Source organism: Brachyistius frenatus, unplaced genomic scaffold (genome assembly GCF_029030835.1).
Source record: "Brachyistius frenatus isolate BFR_SWC_R1_liver_20210118 unplaced genomic scaffold, ASM2903083v1 Contig_51, whole genome shotgun sequence".
NCBI lineage: Eukaryota > Metazoa > Chordata > Actinopteri > Embiotocidae > Brachyistius > Brachyistius frenatus.
The window spans coordinates 1,565,483-1,577,753 of NW_027210650.1; the positions used below are offsets into that span (position 1 = coordinate 1,565,483).

At 42.2% G+C, this 12,271-nt stretch overlaps 1 protein-coding gene across 1 annotated transcript in view; it reads right to left on the minus strand.

The window, feature by feature from the left end:
• Positions 1–12,271, minus strand: part of LOC138624424 (ankyrin-3-like) — a 95,364-nt gene that overhangs the window by 28,855 nt on the left and 54,238 nt on the right. The window contains exons 26-32 of the mRNA XM_069704622.1: positions 11,642–11,765; positions 7,466–7,568; positions 6,256–6,300; positions 5,422–5,528; positions 4,529–4,561; positions 2,810–3,034; positions 1,251–1,349 (exon numbers count right to left, since the gene is read on the minus strand). Of these exons, the coding sequence (XP_069560723.1) occupies positions 1,251–1,349; positions 2,810–3,034; positions 4,529–4,561; positions 5,422–5,528; positions 6,256–6,300; positions 7,466–7,568; positions 11,642–11,765 (736 nt within the window). The remainder of the gene's footprint in view (positions 1–1,250; positions 1,350–2,809; positions 3,035–4,528; positions 4,562–5,421; positions 5,529–6,255; positions 6,301–7,465; positions 7,569–11,641; positions 11,766–12,271) is intronic.

A 12,271-nucleotide genomic window follows, 5' to 3' on the forward strand; every position in this document is an offset into this window, starting at 1 on the left:
GCAGTAAGCATGTGAAGGATTGAGACTGATTCTGTTCTTTAATTCTACGGATAAAATGTTCATGAAATCTTCAGCGAGCTACTAGAAATGAAAACAAACATTAATTAAAACACATTCAGGTATGAGTGAACTGTTGTGCTGATGATGATGTTGCTTCATAATGAGAGCTGCGGCCGTGCTGCCGGGTCGATGGGACATTCACAGTGAATGTAACGGAGTCGCGTGATGTGACGAGACGGATGAGATGCGACGAAGGGCGGGAGGAGAAAGCTGCACAGCCCTTAATTAAACAAGGCATGATGGCAACACAAGAGAAACGGATGGACATACTCATACAGAGAATATGCACTGTGGAGGTGTCACAAACCACATTTATTGATCACTTCCTTGAAAATGCTTTTTTAAAAAGACTCGAAATTTCCTGATTGCATTTCCTCAATCAGTTTCTTGCCTGATTTCTACAGTGATACATTATTTATTATTTTCTGACAGCATTATATATCAATTTAGGTTGTTAGTGGATTGTCTGTTCCATTGAATTGCATTAATCTTATTAGGTGTACCTAATAAAGTGGCCATTAAGTTGGTAGTTTTATAGTGATATAGTTTGAAAGTGTTCCAAACACTTAACATAATCCTGAAGTGAATACGGCCCCGGGACCCTGATCACGTAAAATGTAACATGGATCAGTGAAACTCAGCGAACCAATCACACAGGAGTTGTTGTGGCAGGACATAAAACCGATCTTAAGGATGGAGTAACAGCAGTCATGGGAAGCAGGATGATGCTCGGCTTGCGGAGGAAGAGTCTCATGCCCAGCAAGCGCAGTCCAGACCAACAACAACAACAAAAAAACAGCCGCTCAAAAACCTCCACATTCAGTGACGTCAGAGGCCCACTGAGGTAAAACAATACGATGGTCTCTGGATGAAAGTGGCTGGAAAATAACTGGTAATGGATTTCAAAGTAATACGTGTAGTTTTAGGAAGAATTTTATAATGTAAAAACTTTGTGTCTCTCCCTAAAATAAATCCACCCCATCTTCCAAACTCTGCGGCACCGTTTTCTTCCCAAAACTACATATTAATGCTGCATCCCTAATAAATCAAAGTCAAACGGAGATGGGTAACATAATCCATCAGCATGAATCAGCCTCGGTCATGTCGTTTCCTTTGGGGAGGTGGGAGGCACAAAGAGGAGGAGGAGGGAGCGAGGAAGAGCAAATGGGAGTGCTATGTTTAGTTCCTACCCAACAAATCTAGTTCCTCTGGGTCCCAGCTGTAGCACGGGACTAACCAGGCTCTCGCCTTCATTAAGGGCTGGCAGCTTTCTGGGGAGATGTAGTTTACTGCGTCCGCAAGATAATGAAACACACATATACAGAAAACACACACACACACACACACTCGCAGTAGTCAGTAACAGGACACACACTGACACACACATCACCGGGCTACGATGTAGTATCAGTGATGAGACGATTCCCGTTTGCTCTTTTCAGGTTGTGACACATCAGTAATGACAACCACACCCACACACACACACACACACACACACACACACACACACACACACACACACACACACACACACACACACACACACACACACACAGTCAGAGCTGCTGGTAGGTGGATTGTGTGCAGCACATTCAGTGTACTGTGTTAATGATTTACACTTTGTCTGCTGCACATCACAGATTCTTCTATTTTGATAATTTATTAAGTATATATCCCAAATAACTGCAGGTCAGAGCTTCATATCTTTCCTTAGTCATTAAGTTGTGATCCAGATTTTTTAACCAAGCCATCATGCGCTGTAAAAAAAACAACATAAAATAAATGAAAAAAAAGTTGAACTGCAGTAAAAAAACAACAACAGGGAAATAAAAGGCAGACTTTTCTAATCCTAACCCTGTTTTTTAAGCTGCAGTAACTACTCATGCGATGTCGTTAGTTTTGGTCGTCATGACTATGACTACTGCACGTTGCGCATCGCAGGAAATGTATGCCCTTCGAAAATAAAAGCACAGCATCAGAAATGTAAGACTTTTTTTTTTTTTTTCACACACACTCATCCACTCATAATGGCCCTTCAACCCAGTTTTGGGCCACGACCCACAATTTGCAAACCACTTTTTCCTATACCGTTGCTTTCTTGACTCCATTAGTGGTTTCTAACCTTTTTGAGAAAGGTTGGCTCTGCTCCGTTAACACTGTTAATGATATAAAAGTGTATGTTGGTAGAATCTTTCTGTTTATACTACACACATTGGAGGCAGACTTTTCAGCCTCTTATCCAGCACTTTTCTGAAACCTATTACGCCTCTCACCGTGTTATCAAGAGTTCACACACTCTCAATCACATCACACGTTCTTTATCAAACATGCAGACGTGCGCTGCATTTTGAGTTTGCTGCATTCAAACTAGTAACTAGTGAACCGTTCTTCACACACTGCTCCACATACGTGTGTTAGTATATCAAAACTGAAGCATGGGCACACATTCACTTTACAATATACACTTTCAAACATTTCACAACCATGAACAATATTGCCTTCACTTTGCTAAAGAGAAACTCAGCTGCAGCACACTGCAACAACACAGACTCCTACTGCAAATCAAACTGCTCAACATGCACGAACACACGTTCGCACTTTTAGATATTAACGCAGGAGGCTGGAAATGATGATGGCAGGAAGCAGGAGGAAGGAGATGTCCAGTCACAGAACAGAAGTGCACAAAAATAAGCCGTTAAGCAAACAGCGGGAACAACAGCAGCGATGCGGAAGAAAAATGAGGTCTTACCCGAGGAACTGAGCTCCGGCCGGTCCGACCTCCACCAGTCGGCTGGCCAGGCCTTCTCCCTCCACCATCGGAGGAGGGGACGCCAGTTTGTGCCTTTTCACCAGTCGGCAGGTGATCCTGGTGGGCGCCGTGCACTTCCTGGGCGGGATGATGATGCGCATGCCGTTGTGTCGACTCCCTCGCATGGAGCCGCCCCGGGCGTCCACCATGAAGCTGACCAGGAACCTGCCGGAGAGCGAGAAAGGGAGAAACAGGGAGGAAAAGATAAAGAGTGATAGGAGACGGAGAAACAGTGAAGCAGAGAGTACACAGACAAGAGGAAACAAAAGTGATGGGGAAATAGAGGTAACCAGAGGAGGAAGGAGACAGAAGAGATGGAAGAAGAAGTCAAATACATGTTGGTTTAACGGCAGCACTGATGACAGAGAGGAGTTTTAGTCGAGGTGGAGTCGCTTCCCATGCTGTGATCTTCAAAAAACACAGACAAAGTAAGTGTGAGCAGAGAAATAAAGAAAGAACAAACACGTGAGGAGGTTTCTGTGTTGGCCACGGCTGTGATTTCAAAAAGTGTTTTTTCAAAGCTCGGTAACAAACTCTTTGTAATTTTTACTCCGAATAAACTCAAGTAAAATGTACTTACTATCATAAAATCAAAACTTTTCAAGTAGATTGTACTTGGCATTTTCTTCCTTCGACACAAAATGTACTTTCCGATCCTTTGAAAGGAAATTTGAGTAGCTCGGCATCTAATTACAAGATCTCTGTAAAAAAAACAAAATTAAATAAAAAAAATAACACTTGGTATTGCAGGATTATTTAACTAGATTTTCTTTACTTTATTTTAAGAAACTTTTTTTTCAGTGCAGAAAACAACACCGCCGTTGGTAAATAGATGTCACAGTTTGGCTCCATCCATTTGCAGAATAAAATTAATACTTGTTTTATTGGACCAAAAAAAAAGTTAGATTGTTCTGTGTGAGTGATTATAGACAGCCAAGATGCCAAAGCAGGAGCCTCCAGTGTTTCATGTGTTTGACCCACATTAGGAGAGATTGTACTTCTGTCTGTAACTCATTTAAATCATAGAAGAAAACCATAATTCACACACACACACACACACACACACACACACACACACACACACACACACACACACACACACACACACACACACACACACACACACACACACACACACACACACACACACAGACACACACCATGCAATATGGAAACGTAAATTTCATGTTCGTTTGTGTGTAGTAATTGAACAAATAGTGAATGAATTGTTCCTTTAAAAAGACGATTAAGTCCAAAACACAGAGTGATGCTTCTTTGACCTGTTGTTGCAATATGACCATGTAGAATAACATTATATTTAACTGGCTGTTGGTTATTGATGTTTTAAAGTGAACCTACTGAATGCAAAAGAGTAGATCTTTAAGATCTTGTATCATAAACTCATTCAGATCAGTTATAGAGAGATTTCTTCAAACAAACAAACAAACAAACAAACAATCCAAACCACTTTCTGTCAAGAGTGTAACAACACAGTTCATGAGGTGAGAGGAGCAAACACAGATGTTATGAGTGAACGGAGAAGGGAAGGGGAGAGAGAGGGGAGAGACAGAGGGGGGATGAGGGGGTGCGATGTCACCAGAGAACAAGGTGGTGGTGGTGGTAAATAAAAAGAAAGGGCAACCAATCACAGTCAATCACCTGCTGTCGTACTGCGGGAGCGGAGAGGAAAAACTGCAGGATGGACGACAAAGCAACGCAAGGAGGGACAGGTCAACAACAGAGCTTTGTCATCGGAAATACCACTGAGAATTACAAAGGAGTCCTTTGGAGGAGGAGTTTGATATTTTGGGAATCACTCTGGCAGAGAGTTGGAAATTCCACCTGAAAAGACTTTAATTGTTCTTTCTGCACGTGTTAATTAGCTTTAAAAGGCTAGCAGTTTCCACCCGTTTCCAGTCTTTGTGCTAAGCTAAGCACCTTTCGTGTTCCAATCTAACTCTTTTCCAGAAAAGCCAATTAGCACATTTACCAAAACATCAAACTCTTGTTTTATAAATCACAGTTCCTTCATCTCTGCAATTCGATGAGTAAAAAGTGGTTCTGCTGCTGGAAGGCCAAATTATTTACCATCAGATTCAGATTTATACGTAGAGAGAGAAACTAGACGCAAGTTTCTATCTCTAACGGCAGCTAATATAACATTAATTACTGAAACGAGGGAAGTGATTTTTGTTTTTCTCACAGATTTTCTTTACAATTTGAAAAGAGCAAACAATCAGACGGGGTGAGGAGAGACCTCTGCAGGCCGGAGCTGTTCTCTCGAACGGAAAGAAAATGACAAAGAGAGAATCGGCAGGAAAGACAAAAAGACGAAGAATACATAACAGGCAGGTGAAGACACACACAGTCGCTTCATCCTTTGCTCTAAAAACTGAAAAAAAAAAAAAAAAAACTAGCAGCTTTTCTACTTTTCCCTCCTTTTCACTCCATCTTTGTGAATAAGGTGAGACGGCACAGTGGATGTTTCCCAGTTTTCTCCTTCCCTCTGTCCTCCTGTCTGTAGCCATTCATCCGTTCACACACACACTTACCCGGAGTGTATCGGCGAGGACACCAGGTTGACATTATCCAGTACGTCTGCCGTCCAGCTGTATCTCCTCAGAGAGTCGTTGTCGAAGTCCTTAGCCACCGACAAATGCTGCGGAGGAGACGACAGCGCTTGTGAGTGTGCGTGTGCAGAAGTTTCTGCAGGTGGAAATTAACATCTCGCTCAAAAATGCACAGTAAAAAAATACTGGCGCAGAAAAATGAAGCATTGAAAATAATAAGATGGAGACCGTCACTTATACTGCTTGCAGGATTTATGGCTGACTCATAAAATGATTTTTAAACATATGAGTGCAGCAGCTGTCACGGAGTGAAAAAAAAAAAAATCTGGAGATGAAACGTTTCATTAGGACACAAGCTGTTAAAACATCTTGAGGACATTCAGATAGAAAAACATAAACACAACAACATATGAAAAATTGGTAAAGATGCAACCAAAAACAGGCAAAAATAAAACACGGACATGTTTACAGACACACAAACGAAATGACTGAGAAGTGCGACGTGACGACGGGTCTGGTGGTTTGTTTGTTGTTTTATCCCTGAAAGTTCAATAATGACAACATTTAAACAATTGTACGGCAGGGCTTTAAAATAAAACCAAACTAAACACGAATAGAAAGAATAAGCAGGCTACTGTAGTGTGTAACAATAAATAAAATATTCTCAACATGTACATGCCCTGTTATATAGTAATTTCTGCATGGTAACAACTGAAAACAACTGATGGCATGAAAAAAGAAGAAGAAAGTATACTACTCTGTAAGACATGATAACAAAACATGACTGAATCCGTGCACGGTAAATTGCACATCTACCTTATTGTGTTGCTCTAAAATGAAAGACCTTTCCTTGCAGAGCATCTGGAGCAGCGTGAGAGGAGACAAGCTGTTATTCAGCAGCGACATTCACAGATCGAACAGCTGCGTTACTCCAAAGATTTCGCTGACATGGCAGTCATGTCAGCGACTTTCTAAAAATTCTAAAAAATTTCCCCTCGGGGATTAATAAAGTAAATACCTACCTACCTACCTACCTACCTACCATGTGTCTCAATGCCTGTAACACACTTACAGGTAAAAGTTACAGGGGATCAGTAGGAGTCTCTGCAGGGATGTTCGAGTTTAAAGGCACCTTCTGGAGTTTTTGGCCACTAGTAGTGCTAAAGAGCAACGTTTTTACGAGCGGGAGTGCGATTTGTCTGAGATCGTGCACCTGCAAAGACATGCGGCTGGTTTTCCACCCTTTAAGACTACAAATGAAGTGCATTGAACCACAATACTCTTCGATTACTAACCGCAATGTGTCCACATCATATTGGATCAAAAAGTGTCAGCTATCAAAAGCAGCCAACGAGTGCTGTCAGATTCTTGGACACGTCCAGGATTGGATGTTTCTTGATCTAAATTAGGAAACTTTTTGGATCTTAAACTATATCTTTATAGGGATTATATTGGAAACAATATTTCAGACATTGCTCAACATCATCCTCATGCACAGTTGGTCTCATCTTCTATTCTTTGGAAAGTAAACCAAGCATTTCAGACCCCTGTTTGGTGTTAAATCATCATTTTAAGAAAGAACTACATCTCTGCCCCCCCAAACAACCTTTCATTGTAACTCATAAACTGATTATTCATATCCAAGGCGATGAGAGCAAATACATTGTTATTATTTAAAGATTTTTAACTGAGGATTAAGTCTCCTGATTGATCCGCTGTCTTTTCACCCGAACTTCTGCTTCACCTTAAATGCCATTTTGCTGCATCCTTAAAAGTAAGTGGACCATCACAGTAATGCCTATTGGACAGCCGCACTAATCCCATTTCCTCTTGCAGCAAAATGTAACGGGACTGATCGTCTTTATGTCAGCTGCACCTCAGGTATAACAGGATTGGAGAGCGGCCTGGCTTTTGGCACAGCAACCAAAGACGGCTTGGCACATGTGGAGACAGAACGGTGTCTGTCGTGAAGTTAAAGACCGGCGGATTACTGGAGAGAAACGAAAGCACCGGTCGGCGTACGTACCATGTCCTTCGTGGGCGCCAGCATCTCCTCGATCATCATGCTGTCCCGCGTGAAGGAGCTCCGGTTCAGCGTGTTGGACCTATCAGAACTGAAGGAACGCAGGCTTGGTGTGGTTGCCGTAGTAGTCACGGGTTACCAAGACAACAGTCACAATGATGGAGAGAGGAGGTGAGGAGGAGTTGGGAGGGGGGTGGAGTGTAAAGGAGTATGAAAGTGAACAGAAAAAAACAAAACAAACATAAACACATTAAATGCATGCAGCTTCCAGGAACCTGACTGTGTGCCACCAGAGACAACAACAACAACAACAACAACAGCAACCACAAGGCAAGAAGGAACCATCAAAGGTGGCAGGAATTGATGCTAATTTGTTTGAAGATAATAAAATAACTCCAGAAATCCAGATGCAAAGGGGAAAAGAGAGTTTGTAAATAATACTTCTTGGATGAGTAAAGCATATTGTGCAAAAGAAAAACGTGTTTTTTCTAAACTGTTTACACCCACTTTAGCGTTTTCAGTCTTAGCAGCTAGCTTTCCCACCCTGTTGAACACAATTCAAACACTACAAGCCTGAGTTAAGCAGAGAAGCTTATGAAAGTGAAGTATGGATGGACAATGATGATGGTGAAAACATTTGCAGATAATTTAGCTGCTGCAGTTTTGACTCGCCCTCATCTTCAGACCACATTAAACCATCGTCGTGCATTTTGTCAGCGTCTGTCATGGTGTCTGTTGTGGGGCATTCAGACGCACTTTTATGAGGCAAATAAAGAGCATTCCTGAGCAATGACATGTGATGAATGTTCGCCTGCAACATCCCAACAGCAATTTACTACAGCAGCTATTATCTCTGCACAAGAAAACTAATGCGACCCGACCAGAGGAAGTCCTCTGCAGCACAACTACATGATGACGTGATGAAACAGAGCAGCTGTAGTTGCAACAAAGGTTGTTTTTTTTACATCCTCTCATCTTAAGACAAGAAAATAATGAAATAATTTTTTTAAAATTATCACGAGACAAAATGGTTGTTAGGTGAAGACAATCATGCAATTATCTCTGAGAAATTGAATCATTTAAATTGATAATTGAGGGAGAAAACCAGAGCTCCAACATCACGGTGAAGCTTTAGAAAACTCCATGAAGGTCGCAAATCCACTTGTCAAAAAAAAAAAAACCAGGATTAAAGATAATAATAATAAGTGCAACCTTGGCTGCTCTCAGCTTACATTTAATATTTAAAAGACTGGACACCATCTGACTTTACTGCAGTGATCCAGCATGTGTGTCAGACACCCTGACCATGTGCCTCCTAATACACTTATTAGATTACAAAGTCAGGTTGTGCAGCTATTGAGTTCAAAAGGGTTACACATGTCCTGATAAAATAGTCCAAATGAAATGCACTCATGGTAAAGGACACGATAAACTTAGTACATTAACAGATGCATGTATTTACACTTTTCTCCTTCTTAAAGCCGTGACTCCATATCTGCATATATGTTAGTTTTTAATCTGTCTACTTTTTAAATGTGAGATCACACACTTTTATATTAAAAGTACATCTCAAAGTGGGTTTAGACACTAAACTGATGACATATCAGTTCAGGTCCCTGGAAGCTCGATGAAGCGATACTCCAATCAAAAAAAACAAAAAATGAAAACAAAAATGATGCAAAGCTCCACCTTTGTGGCGAAACCCACAAAGACCCAGGCATTAATGGGAACCACAGTCAAAAAACACAAATGCAAAACACAACGACAGGCTAATCTAGGACAAGCAGAGAAACCCAGCTGAGCTCAAAAGGAAGAAGTCAGACAGGAGATCGAACCACGAGACACAACACGATGCCTGGTGTTAAAAAAAATCATCACGTTAGTAGTCGGATGAGTCGGAAACACAGTAAAATACTGCATGGGTTACACTGGACCACAGAGGCATGACACTGGTAGCGACTGGGGGGTTGTAGGAGGGGAGAAGGAGGGACGGGGGGGGGGAGATGGGTTTGGGATTCGGGGAGCGGGGAGGTAAAAGGGGAGGGGGGACCTCTTCATGCCTGAATGGAGCCTTACCTGACTTTGGGACTAACAGTAAGAAACGGACATGAGGAGAGAATAAAAGATCGTGAACAAAACAGAGGAGCGGAGAGAGAACGATGCAGAGAGGAGAAGCCGGAGCAGCAGAGACGCAGGCTGGAAGGACGATGCCGACTGACGGACGGAAACCTGGAGCCTGGGTCCCATTTAGAACTACAAACTCAAGACTATCAGAGAGGGCTTCATCTCAGAGACCACATTATTTATTGTGGATTTGTTTTCTCTACACATTGTGTGATGTGACGGACATTTCAGGAATCTCCAGAGATTTGCAGTTTGTTTCGTGTGTGTTGCTAAAACCTGAATTTGGAAAAAAACATAAACCTCTTGTCTAATAGATAATCCCAAAAGACTCCTGTTTCAACACACACACACACACACACACACACACACACACACACACACACACACACACACACACACACACACACACACACACACACACACACACACACACACACACACACACACACAGCCCTCTCTCTCTCAAACAGTGTGTGTTGATCTAACCCAGTGCTCGAGGCCATGGGATCGAACATGTTTCTAATTTCCTGTGGTTCAGTGTCCATGTGTGTCACCCCTCAGATATTCAATAGCCCCTCCCTCTTTAGCGTGTTGCACAAGTGTCAATATTTTTATGTGAGCATAAAGTTCAACAGCCAGAGAGGGCGAACTATGACCACCCCCACCCCCACCCCCACCCCCATGAGGGGGAAATCTGTGTGTGTGTCTGTCCTCTAACTTCCTCTGGATAATGTAAGAATTAATTTTAGTCCACAACGTTTTATAAACAGGAAACAACTTCATATGAAACTGCTAAAAAAAACAACAACTGCTGCAGCCTCTTCCTGTGAGTCGATGACTGTTTGTGTGGAAAAAATGGGATTTTAAGCTCATGAGCGTTCACAAGTTCTTGTTGCTCCACTCAAATAAATAATTACGTTTGAAAAAGACTCTTCAGTGCGTGTTTACATCAAATTAATTGCAACACATGTTAAATAACCATTAATAAAGACAAACACATGTCAGCAGCAACAAAAAAAAACACATTTTTCCAAAAAGATTGATGTCTGAAAGAAGACAGGAGAAGGACAGTGGCTGATTTCCTGTTTTGTGCTGGAACACAAATGATTTCTCTCTGTCCTCTAAAGCAATACATCAATTTTAAGAGGAATCCTACAAGCAGCTGATCTGTGCTTGAAGGATCTACTTCTATGTTTGAAGGATCTACTTCTGTGTTTGAGTTGCCTTTAGGTCTCCGTTCACATACTACTAAATGATGTAGTGACGATGAGGGGCTGGTTTCTAAGGCTCAGTAACTGTTGCTACAGTACACTGGCAGGTTTACATCCAATTTTCCACCATAACTGCCCACTAGATCAAATTTTAGACTTAATAACTATCTCATGCTCGCTGGTGAACTACTGCCGCTGGCCAACAGACTGCTGTCACACACACACAAAAAAAAAAATCACTATCTGAGCTTCTTTCTGCTGTTTTCTCCCCACCAGACATTATTTAATTAGTAAATAAAATAATTTCTTCACCGGCATTAAAAGTGACCTGAGAACCTTTCTGACAGTTGGCAATCTCATAGCTTCAGATAGTTTATTCAAAACAAATCTGGACCATTAATTTATCTCACAAGTGACTTTAAATTATTCCTTTTTTCTTGAAGCATTTAATACTCCAACAGAGAAAAAACTAGAGGCCTCCTGGATGTATTGAGAAAGCCGGACACGGCGTCACCACTCAGCCTCGCAATTAATAAAACAACGTTGACGGGATGCTTTTTAACCACAAACACGGTTGGTTTGTTCTCTTTTTGTATCACAACATTTTGGGAAACACCAAATGCACCAGGAAGTGGGCGCCGTCTTTGAAATCTGGCGTCCAGTTCTTCTGAATACATCCGGGGTCAGAAGTGGAATCCTACACACATTCATTTTGCCCCTGAAGGTTTTACAGTGAGATTGAAATGCTGACGTGACAGCTGTGATGTCAGGAACCGTGTTTCATAACGACCGGAAACAGTCGTGTCGGTGGTTGTTGTACTCTGGACGTGTTTCAGTGTCTCACCTCTGCGACCGCGCTCCCACGCTGAAGCCCATGTAGCCCTCCTGAGGGAGCGAGTCGTCCCCCAGCTCCCGCAGGTCCTGGGGGGCCAGATATTTGTCCGTGTCCCCCGTCATTGCATCATCACCTGGTGGTTGGAAAAAAAAAACACAGACACACACGGAGGCCGAAGAGATTAATTTAACAGAGAGTTGAGTTTCCATCTTGTTCCTCTCGTCTGCAGCAGAAACGTAGTCGCTTCAGAACTCTGTCTGCCCGGGTTCCTTCGAGCAAAACACAAATCCTGCTTGATCTTTACCATGAATCTGTGCTGCCTGCTGTGTTATGTATGCATGCAGACACACACACACACACACACACACACACACACACACACACACACACACACACACACACACACACACACACACACACACACACACACACACACACACACAGAGCCTCTGTTAGACAGACAGATCAATGCAACCTCAGCCTGGAGGCTGTTTTCCAGTTCAGCTCTTTTCCCCACAAAAACACTCAAACAAAAGCCTCGCTGTCACTAAAAAGCTTTTTGTTTCCATCCCTGGATGACAAAAAATGTCAACAGTCACCGGTGACGCTCGGACACAAGTGAACACTTCTGCAGTTCTT